The 12,371-nt window shown below is 37.3% G+C and overlaps 1 protein-coding gene across 3 annotated transcripts in view; it reads left to right on the top strand.

Moving 5' to 3' along the window:
• Positions 1-4,416: 4,416 nt before the first annotated feature.
• The window catches only part of LOC306851397 (MAP/microtubule affinity-regulating kinase 4-like), a 42,646-nt gene continuing 34,691 nt past the window's right edge, over positions 4,417-12,371 (top strand). For all 3 annotated transcript variants that reach the window (XM_079387591.1, XM_079387589.1, XM_079387590.1), the window contains exon 1: positions 4,417-5,305. In XM_079387591.1, coding sequence (XP_079243717.1) covers positions 5,255-5,305 — 51 coding nt within the window. In that variant the 5' untranslated portion in view covers positions 4,417-5,254. The remainder of the gene's footprint in view (positions 5,306-12,371) is intronic.

The raw sequence follows: 12,371 nt of genomic DNA, 5'->3' as shown, positions 1-12,371 counted from the left end.
AAGCTTTTCCTCAGTAAATAAAGCATTCAGGGGGTGGTGGAGTCATATTTACAAGCAGATGTAGTCCTTTTTTAGTCAGTTTCTCTGTTTTTTGTACTTGCCTTAAATTATGTGAAAGCTCTTTATTCACAGTCTGACAAAATAGGGAAATAAATTAATCCACTGCCCCTTATTAACCAATAGATGGCGCAGTTGAGAAGAACGATGGCTTTTCATTGCATTTACATTTATGCATTAGCTGACGCTTTTATCCAAAGCGACTTACAATTGCTATATATGTCAAAGGTCGCACGCCTCTGGAGCAACTAGGGGTTAAGTGTCTTGCTCAGGGACACATTGGTGTCTCACAGTGGATTCGAACCCGGGTCTCTCACACCAAAGGCATGTGCCATCACCACCCCTGATTTAGCAGACGCTTTTATCCAAAGCGACTTACATTGCATTCAAGTTACAGTTTTTAAATTTTTATCAGCTCTCATATCATTGCTCATTCAAAAGCAAATTACTGACATCGTCAGAACTGGACAGTCACTACCAGATATAGTGGGAGATTGTTTTGCTAATGTCCAGCATAGTCCAACAAGTCAGTTCAACTCAGCCGTGACGCAGTTGGTTGATACTTATCAGTTATCCAGAAAATAGTAAGTTCTGTTGAGGGATTGGTGGGGGTTCTGGTTGGAGAGAGCCTATATGTCACTCCTGTAACTTTGCTGCATGTCCAGGGTATGTGGCCGTTGGTCCTGTAAGCAGCACTAAAATCAAAACTTTTATTCAAATTCTGAATGGATTATGTAGCCTAATGTGAGCAAATAGTGTATAATCATTAAAAAGTATAATCATACAGTATAATCACCGAAAAGCTGTCACTTTATCGCAGTCTCACAATGTTCCGTTATCAATGAAGCTCTTATTTATATCATGTCTACACTTTGTTACAATGAGAGGATTCTGACTAACTTACACAATGGCCAATCACAGATGTTCAAGAAGTCAACAGATATGACTGATTGGCTACATTGCTCAATGCTACACAAAAAAGCTGTAAATAGAAATTTTTGATGCTTTCCACAGTGCGATCTATCTATCTATCTATCTATCTATCTATCTATCTATCTATCTATCTATCTATCTATCTATCTATCTATCTATCTATCTATCTATCTATCTATCTATCTATCTACCTGGTTAACAATATTGGTATACTGTATGTTAGGAAGTCCATCTGTTATCGAATAATGTTAAGCATCAGTTTGTGCAACACAACAATTGTCGTAATATGACTAAATCTTATATGATTAAATTTTGTGAGATTTGCATTATTAAATGTTATCATGACCTAAGGGAACTATTTTTGGCCAACTATATTTGTTTATCTTTGTTTTGTTTTGTCTGTGTGTGTTTTCCTGTTTATCATATCAGTATCAAACACATCCTCGTTATGTTTTTTTTTAGTCTGAAATTTATTTTAGAGGGGTTCTCATACATTTTAATGCAAAGCAAGGATCCCCTTCACAAAGCTGTATTTCATAAAGCCCTATTTTTAACCATAAATCAAATTATATATTTATTTTATATTAAATAATTGCACATTTTTCTACTCATTTTAAGCAATTCTAATTTAGCAAATCTTGTATTTGTGTAACATTTTTCATAATAATTAGGATTCCAAAGTAGCTTTACAAAAATAGTAGCATAAAACCACTGAGACAAACATGACTTTAGAAATATCATAAACATAATATAATTTTAAAATGTAATTTATTCCTAAATTGGCAAAGTTGAATCTTCAGCAGGCATTATTGCAGTCTTTAGTGTCATGTGATCCTTTAGAAAACATTCTGATATGCTGATTTGGTGTTCAAAACATTTCTTATTATCAATGTTTAAAAAACTGCACTTGTTAAAATTACAAATGACTTGCTTCTTGCTTCAGACCAAGGCTGCATCTCATTGCTAGTATTACTTGATCTTAGTGCTGCGTTCGACACTATAAACCATGATATACTCATAGATCTTCTACAAAACCATATTGGTATTCAAGGGCAGGCTTTAAGATGGTTTAGATCCTACCTGTCCGATCGCTACCACTTTGTTCATTTAAATGGGGAGCCATCTCAATTATCGCCCGTAAGGTATGGAGTACCACAAGGATCTGTCCTAGGTCCTCTGCTATTTTCAATATACATGTTGCCCCTTGGTAATATTATTAGAAAATACGGGATTAGTTTTCATTGTTATGCTGATGATACTCAACTATATATCTCAACAAGACCAGATTAAACTTCTAAACTAAGCTAATAGATTGTGTAAAAAATTTAAAAGATTGGATGACCAACAATTTTCTCCTAATAAATTCAGATAAGACAGAGATATTACTGACCAAAAAACAGTACACAAAATCTCTTGGATTACAATTTGCAACTAGACGGATGTACTGTTACATCCTCTAAAGTCAAAAATCTGGGTGTTATATTAGACAGCAACTTGTCCTTTGAAAATCATATTTCCCATGTTACAAAAACAGCATTCTTCCATTTTAGAAACATTGCAAAGCTTCGAAACATGCTACCTGTTTCTGATGCAGAAAAGCTGGTTCATGCATTCATGACCTCTAGACTGGACTATTGTAATGCACTGCTAGCTGGTTGTCCTGCATCTTCAATAAACAAGCTACAGATGGTCCAAAATGCAGCGGCTAGAGTTCTTACCAGGTCAAGAAAATATGATCATATTACCCCAATTTTACAGTCTCTGTACTGGCTACCTATTAAGTTCTGTATCATTTACAAAATATTATTACTTGCCTATAAGGCCCTAAATGGTTTAGCTCCTGCGTACCTAACTTGTCTTCTACCACGCTACAATCCAACCCGCTCCCTAAGGTCGCAAAACTCTGGACTTTTGGTAGTACCTAGGATAGCAAAGTCCACTAAAGGAGGTAGAGCTTTTTCACATTTGGCTCCCAAACTCTGGAATAGCCTTCCTGATAACGTTCGGGGTTCAGACACTCTCTGTTTAAATCTAGATTAAAGACACATCTCTTTAGCCAAGCATTCACATAATGCATTTTATAATCTTGTACTGCAGTTATATCTGATCAAATGTACATTATTATTATTCTTTAGCTTGGGTTGAACAAATCATTTTTGTTTAGAGGGAACAGCAGCTACGCTAATTATGTATCTATTTGTTTCTCTGTTTCTGCCACGGGATTAACATCCCGTGGTAACTAGGAATTACAGAAGCTTCAGTCTGGATCCAACCCTTAAATGATCTGAGATCACCGAACACCTGAGAAAAAATAATGCCAACCCCTCAGAGGACCTCAGAGGATGCCAAAGCTCAGACAACATACAGAATTACCAAATTTTGCCATAAATTAAATATATTAAGGTTCTGCAATATATAAATATATTGTGGAAACTTAATTTCCGGTAGAGCTGCTTTGCAACGATTTGTATCGTAAAAAGCGCTATACAAATAAATTTGAACTTAAAATGGTCGAAAAGTTTGTTTTTGTGGAATATTTTAAGGTTGTTTGATGAACAGAATTTTAGAAAGAACAGCATTTATTTGAAATATAAATATTTTGTAACATTAAAATTTCACTTTTTAATCAATTTAATATGACCATGCTAAATAAAAGTATTAATTTCTTTCAAAACAAATCTTACTGGCCCAAACATTTGAATGGCATTATAATAATAATAATAATTTGTTACATTTATATAGTGCTTTTCTAAGCACTTTACATAGTAAGGGGGTATCTCCTCGTCCACCACCAGTGTGCAGCATCCACCTGGATGATGCGACGGCAGCCATTGTGCGCCAGAACGCCCACCACACACCAGCTTACTGGTGGAGAACAGACAGTGATGAAGCCAATCAGTAGATATGGGGATGGTTAGGAGGCCATGATGGTCAGAGGCCAATGGGATTTTTTATGACCACAGAGAGTCAGGACCTTGGTTTAACGTCTCATCCGAAGGACGAGAATAATATTAGTATAATATTATATTATTTGTGGTTAATGACATTTCTCTGTAGTACTGTTTGTATCTCCACAAGTCTTAATTCAGCAATACAGAATATATGTCATCGTTCATAGACAAAATATGATATCATGCACTCTCAGAAATAAAGGTACAAAAGCTATCACTGGGGCAGTACCTTTTCAAAAGGTACATGTTTGTACCAAAAGGGTCCATTTTAGTACCTTAAAGGTACAATAGGTACAAAAGTGTGCCTTTTGAAAAGGTACCTTTATTTCTGAGAGTGTGTAAATGCATTTCGAATCGCTTTCCAAGGACCAGGTTGTACTAGCGTACAGTGACCAGCTGGAGGAGTGGTAGACGTTTATTTTGGCATCACTGTTTGTCTGGCGATGTGTCTCGCTACATGAATGAATGAAGAGTCAGTCAGTGTGTTTAGGACCATGGGGGAAGGGTGTGTGAGAGAGCGTCCGCCGCAGCCCTGCCCAGCCTATTCTCTCTCCTGACGTCCCTCCTTGATGCCAGTGTCACGCTGCTGGCGATGAACATTTTACTGCCGCTATACAGTTTTTATGTTTGGGAACATTGACATACCCTGCCTCTTCGAAAAGGATATTGTTCACTGGTCTTTGTTGGGACGGGAGTGCGCTCGAGATACGCTTAATAGTTTGGATTTCGTATCGTACCCGCTGTTGTTTATTTATTAACATATTGGTTTCCTGGAAATGTACACAGATGACTCTTTGAAGGGGACACTGCGTCCGTGAGAGTGGTTTATTTTCTCTGGACAACCCAGACTCGTTGAAAAATGAGTCTGTTTTCCTCTGTTTGATGCCGCGGTAGCTCATTTTTCTTCTTCTGTTCTATTTTGTTTTCTTTCTGTCTGTCTCGTGATTTACAGTCGTTGACGGCTGTACACACATTTCTGCAAAACAGACGCTGTATATGAACATGTTATGAGGACTGAGCGAGACGTTTTCGTCTAGTTAAGGACAAAATGATCTATTGTTCCGGCTAGCCAAACTCCCACAGACATGAGCATCATATAGCCTTTTTTATATTTGTTCTCATCCCACCAGTATTGCCATCCAGCAAACTTAACCGAAAATGAGGATTGTTTAAGGGAAACGCTGTACTTGTGGTCCGAGGGGGCAGAGATAGCCTGGCGATACTGGCTCGGCTGCTGACTGTTTCTGTGTGCTGACTGAATTAGCCATCGCTGAAATAAAGCCAGGGCTGCGGAAGCTGAAGCTCCGGAGACGATGTCCTCACGCGCCGCGCTGCAGCCGGGGAACGACAGGAATGCAGACCACGTAAGTGAAAAGCGACCTTACGTCATTTAATTCCGCTTGACGAGCAGTTGATTTCAACGTTTGGTGTCAAAAGAAGCGAGAGTCGCGAATCGGTTCTTTCGAAACGATCCGTTTCAAAGGAATGGGTCAAAATAACAAATTCAGCTTTACGTCATCATTAAGACATCCTGGGATGACACTTTTTTTATGTTTACAGTTTCTGTGTCACGTATAAACGTTCTGTTTAGTAAGGTTTTTCTAACTATTTAATTTTTTTTTTTTAATTAGTAGGCCTATCGTAATTTCACTTGTTCTAGTTCAGTGTGTTGCAGCCACTATTCTGCTCATTAAAATAAAACTTAATAGGCCTGTCATTTGTATTGACGTAAAACAAATAGTTTGGCTAAAAAAATTAAATAAAACTTTGGTAAAAATGTTGTTTTAAAACTGACTCTGTTTTGTAGGTGTGTTGATAAAACTGCAGTCAGACATAGGCCTACTCAAAGTATTTCCATTTGTGACATTGCTTTTATCAGCTATTAAAGCTATAAAATTGATTCAATCCAAACGCTCTGATCAATTCAGTCGGTTCTCAGTTCACTATGAATCGCTCAAAAAACCAATTCAGTCGAATTCTTCAAAGAGTCAGTTGAACCGATTTTGCGATTCTTTGAAAAGAAAAGTTCACAAACTAAAAGGTTACATAGACTAGAACATGAATTTTTTAATTAACAGCATCCTGCCCCTCAAACACTGTCCCAAATGACTATTGAGTGTATGTTTCTATGGCTGTCTTTATTGTCGTTTAGCTCATGGAGTAAGAAACTCTTTTAAAACTCTTTTGCATTTTGTGCTAAATGTTCTTGTAAACCTCAGGCCTATAGGCCATACGTGATGTGGAGTTAACCCACTTCTTTTCATGGTTATTATAATGTGAATTCAGCTTTTAAAGCCAAGCTATGCCTTGTATTCATAGACCGGGTCATAAGCATCAATATTCATATTAGTGGTTGATCAATATAGGCATTTAATGATTTTTTACCGTTGACGTCCCCCAGTCTGAGATATTTGGTTACATCATTGTGTGTATGCCAAACTACAGTTACACTTATTGCATTTTTCTAATATTCAGTGGCATATTTATGCTTCTGTTTTGTTGTATCTTAATTAAAATCATAAAAAGTTGGCTTTGTTAATGATGTACACATGTGTAAGTAAACAGATGCCAGACAGCTTGTTGTAACATTTTCAACACAGTGTAAAGTATATCAAAACAATACAAAAACATGTTTGCTTCTCAAGGTATCAAGGCTTGGCCTTATTTTTGCACACACAGTTAATATAATTGATATTGGGCTTTCATTCACTTGCATTTTGCAATTCGTAAGTCTGTGTATCTTATTCAAGGCCTATTCATGTTTATGATTACCTCGAGATTTATTAATATTAAGTAGTAGCATTAAAGGAATCACAATTAAAGGAAAAACTTTTCTCGTCATCTACTCACCCTCTGTACTGATAGTTCTTTTCCATTCAAAGCCAATGGATGTTATCTAGAGGGTCTTCCTTATTCATGTTATTGCTTTATATGATGAACAGACTGAAATTAAGTAGATAGAAAGGCAAATAGTTTTGGAAGTGAGTTAGTGATGGCAGAATTTTCATTTGTTTTTGGTTCAGCTGACCCTTTAAGACAGAAATAGCCAAACTTTTTACTACAAAGGGCCAAGAATGAAACTCTATTGAGGGCTGCGGGCCAAAAGTAAAAATCAAAGATCATCAGAAGCCAACTTTGGTCTGCAGGCACTGTTTTGTGCTTTAAGACATGCAAGATTTGAAGCTGAAAATTTTTAGAAAAGGTGGCAAGATTGTAGTAGATTATTGCAAATATGGGTTTCACACATTATGTAATTAACAGTTCAAAAGTGCTGTCTCTGTTTCCACTTAAAAGTATCACATAACTTGCAGTCGCTGTACTTACTGTTACCAAAGCTCTTTATTATGTAAGTGGAATGTCAGGTGTCAGTTTACTTGGATTAAGTATTGAATAGTTCATAAGGAGATGTAAAAGACATCTGCTTTCCACATTATGTCATATTCCATAATTCGATTGCTTGGAAGAAAGTTGATTTCTTGTATTATTGATACTGTAATCGGAAATCGGATTATGCGTTATGCAAAAACTACTGACCCACAAAGGGATTCCTGAACTCAGTGACTTAGATTGAAAAATAAAGAAGAATACATAAAGAAAAAGGAGTGGTTGGCTATGTGAATGAAAGCTGATGAAAAGTCTGCATAGTTTGTGCTTGAGTTATCCAGCATGTCTGCAAGCACAGACAGCAACAAGGCATGTCACATAGAGGCACTGCGAGAGCTTCTAGAATGATGAGAGCTGATGAGAAGCAAACACAATAGAAAATGCATCTACCAATCTGGGAGGTTATGTAAACTCTGCCATGGAATAAGAGTGGAACGATCATGTCAAAACAAAGAGCCTGCAAGTGAATCCACAGATTCCATGTAGGCCAGAGAAGCATCATGTTGTCTGAAGTTGCTCAAGGCTAGTCTGAGGACTGGGTCAACTAGAGAAAAAGCCCAGGACATCCAGTAAAGGACATTTTTTAAAATGAATTCATGTTCATTTACAAGGTTGAATTTGGTCTAAATGGCAGCCATCTTGATAACCATCATATTGTAACAGCTTTACCGAGAAAAATGGTAAGGATGGAAAAAAGAGGTTGGAATTACATCATCCTCTTTGACTTGACCTAGACTCTATAAACTCACACTACTGTTTGATTTTTAATTATGTATTGAAGCTTGCAACATTTACAGCAGAGCAGACACATTAAAAGATCTCTAAATCAGCTAAAAATCTCTGGTGTGGAATGATAAATATGTATGTGTTGGCTACTGTGGGCAGCTTACGCTACAGTGTCAAAACATTAAAAGAGGAAATTGATTGGTAAAGTAAGTCTGTAAGTGTCCATGCATGTGACTTCCTCCTGTACTTCCTCATTGCTGATCATTTACATGTTTTGCATGCTATTTACAATATAAATAACATCTGTCTTTGTTTAGAAATTTGACCCTCAGTCTACATTGAGGTAATGAGGAAAAGGGATATATACCATTATTCTTCTACTTAAGAACTTTTAATAAGAAGATCCGGCTGATTCAAGTGAACCAATAAAGGGAATAGAGTTGTAATACATTGCACTTTTTGCAATTTAAAATAAAAAATGAAAAGTAGCGATATATTGTGCATCCTTTGGAAAACATTTACCATTTCAGTAGGAATCTACACAATCTGGAATTTAGTCTGAGAAAGAAAGGTTGTTTCTAGTTTGTTTTAAGTTAGTCACATGAATTTGAGACATTGATCAACAAAACTTATTGATTAGAAGGTGACTGTGTGCAGTGCTTCATGTATCACTTTACTGTTCGCATTAGACAATGGACATTTTTGCCTGCAGAATATTGCTAGTTTGACCTTTGCACCTTAAGATGTATAAGAAGTCTGCCGTTCTTGGCTATGTGTAGCACCTACAGCTCGGCGTTTCCTTCTAAAGGATCCCAGCATTTGGAGCGGCAGGAGTTTTCAACAAGGTCGCATTGTTTTAGTCTGATCGTAACATTTTGATTGTTTTCTTAACCTGTCACAATTTAATGCAGAATTTGCAAACAAGTTTCTATTGAAGACGTGGCAACACAAGCTCTTGCACCCAATATCAAACTGGCTGCTTGCATGTGAGTACCGTGTCTTGTTTCACATGCACAACAGCAACAAATAGCGTTTTTAAAACGATTTTCTTCAAGAGAAACACAGTATCACCCTCAGTCTAAACGATAGTTGTGTCTGAACATTATTCCTCAACTTTCAGCCAAAAGAAATTCACTAAGAGGATTGTTTTTATATTGTTCCTCAGTAAAGCAGGAAAGCTGATCCAATGTGGAGGTCAGATAGGCCAGGGAACCACAAGCCTGGTGACTTGTTTCTGGGGAACTAGTGAAACCTAGGCCTAGACACTCTTGTTCTGAATAAAAGAAGTTATTGTGTCTGTTGTATGTGAGAAAAGTAATGAAGTCGAATGGGTGTCTTTTATAAAGAGAAAACCTATAGCATGCCTTCTTCATAGCGGGACTAGTTTGCTGTGGTGATGTTATTGTGACAACATCAGTGATGTTAGGTGCTGTCTATGAGTCAGCGTAAATTCACCCTTTTTTTTTTTTTGTCCAGCTCAAGGAAATTATCTTTCAGTTTGGTTGGTCACTACAAGTAAACATGTTCATCTAGTCTAACCTTTAACTCTGAGCATGTTTTTTAAATCAAAAGGGTGTGTTTTCAGCAACTGTCGCACAATCAGCATGTTTTTTGTTCGTCATTGTGGAAGTATTGCACCACCTCCTGTTTCGTTGCCACACCGATTGTTGCTCTTGACAACTGATATTGATGTTGTGAATCCTTGTGTATTTGGCTAATGTGTGTGCGCATGAGGGGGTTATGTTACTAGTTGGTGGGGAGGGGGGTTGTGGAGTACGGTTAGCAGATGGGTCTCAACTGGGGCTTTTCTGTTTGGCCCTCTCATCTGATGCCAAGGTGAGACGTTTGCCCTGTAGTCATGAGGATTGCTGCCTGTCTGTAACTGCTGCACCATTAGTTATTCAGATGGGTTCGCTCATGACAGAGACAGTTACTAAAGGGTAACAAGCAGCAGAGAGGTCATGGCATTTCAGTCACAAGGCATGAGCCATTATTACAGCAGTGACTTAGAACTGGGTCATCTGTTTAACAGTGGAAGATTACATGTTCATTTCTCATGTTTAAATGAATCTGTCAGAGTAGGGCTGTCATTCATTCGAAAATGTTATGAACTGCATGATATGAATAATTAATCACAGTTATTTGCGTGGGCTGGGTATTCATACACATTTCCAGATTCATTTTGATTCTGATTCGATTACCTCACTATGTGTATGAATTATCAAAGTTAAAATGAATGTCAAATTCAGTTTAAAATGAAAAATCTCATTTATTGACTGATATTCCGATATGCTGAATAATTAATCACAGTTAATTGCCAGTACAGGTTAGTATTGATACAGATTTAAAGCTTCAATTTAATTCACAAGCTCGTGATTCAGTTAACTTACTTGGTGAATTATTTTAAAACTAGTCTGTCATTGTAGGACTGTCATTCAGTTAAAATATAAGTGAATTAATTGCTTGATATAAATAATGAATCACATTTGTTATTCGTGACCATGTATTGATACAGATTTTTGGATTCATTTTGATTCTGATTCTTAAGCTTTTAATTTGATTCTGATTCAATTGGATATAATTCAGTTAAAATGTCCATTTTTGCATGCTGTAAATCCTGCAGGGCAATGTGATTCAAACAGTCTTTTTGAACTATTTGTTACAAAAAAAAACTGGTTAATGAGAGTCATTCGTTTTGGGAACCGGGCTACACTGGTCACATTGTATGGTTTTGATCCACTAAAAAGAACCGCTACAGAAGAATCATTTGCTTGTGAATTAGACTACGCTGATCAATTTGTCTGTTTGTTTTTGTATGCAGCCTATTATTATTGTGGCTGAGAAGTATGTTGTGAAATAGACATTACATAAGTAGAGTCAATATATTGTTTGTTTTATTTCCATATGAGTGATCATAAGCCTATAAAGAGTGACCAAACTAATTAATCCTTTTACACCGAACCTGTTTAAGAAGCCTGTAGCTTTGCTGCAAGTGTTTACTCTGGAAGCCACACCAGATAACCGTTACGAGGAGATGGCAGAACATCTATTCAAGACAGGAAACCATGCAAGTTTGAGTTTTGGCAGGGCTCTTTACACCTGGTTTGGGCGTACACCTGTTTCCCTCACTCTTATCTCACATCAGCACAGCATAGCATAGCATAGTGATATTGTGAACGACCCAAGCTCAATGTCGTGCATTCATTTCAAGGAAACGCTGTGAAAGAAATCAGCAAAGAGGAAACTGGTGCAGCAGCAGTGCCAAATGCAAAGCTGAACAGGACAGGACAGGACAGGACATAGATCCCTGTAAATGCATTTGAGAGTAAGTCATAAGATGCAATAGCAGGATGTGTGGCTGGATGGACTGACCCTGACCCATCTCTACCCCCTTCACATGTGCTTCTATCCTACCCTGAGCAGGACACCACCCAGATTAGGTGGTCTATTGTCTCTGTCCGTGGTGGGTCTCTAGAAATATGTTGTGTGGAATTATGTCTTGGGATCTGTATTAACTGCATATTCCTAGCAGTATGTTTAAATGTGCAGTCATAATTGAGCTACACTCTTAAAGATTCTTTTCTTTTGGCATCTGTGTTTCAATGAAGAGCCTTTAACGTCTATGGAACATTCCCATTTCACAAAAGGTTCTTTATAGATTATTAAAGTATTCTTCTCGCTATAAAAAAATTATTAGTTTAGGAACTGTTCACTAAAAGGTTCTTAGGGGAACCCAGAATGCGTTGTTATTTGTTACACAGTTGACAATGGACCTTTACAAATATGACTGCAGAAATCAGACTGATTTGTGCTAGTAATAATATATTTACATGACATTAAAAATATATTGCTTTATTCAGACTGAAATTAAACTTTTAAAGTGCATGTACTAAGTGGGCAGAAACTGAATATCTATTCTAAATGCATCATCATTTATTGTTTTGTGCTCATTAGATCCTGTGGCTTTCTTCCAGCATCTAAACCATCTATTTCAGTGGCATATTGCTTTCGCTGAGAAACCCCAATACCCCTGCCCCCACCTTTCTCATATAAATTGCAAGGGCAATCAGACAGAGAGCAGCAGTGGAACAATCAATGTGTGTGGTTTGGACAGGGTGGGGGCAGTGGGCGGTGGTGGAGGATGATGGGTGGGTGACAGGCAATGAGGTCTATGTCAGCAGGAAATGGTCAAAACTGTTGGGAATATTGGGTGTGGGGATTTGAAGACATTAAAATGGGCTTATTGGTGTGAAGAAACATGCTCCCATCCTCTGTGAGAATTTCAAGTCGTCATGTCAATATAGAAAATAAAGATCCTCA

Source organism: Barbus barbus (assembly GCF_936440315.1).
Source record: "Barbus barbus genome assembly, chromosome: 31".
Lineage (NCBI taxonomy): Eukaryota > Metazoa > Chordata > Actinopteri > Cypriniformes > Cyprinidae > Barbus > Barbus barbus.
Note: the sequence above shows the minus strand (reverse complement) of the source record. Positions and strands in the feature narration are given on the sequence as shown.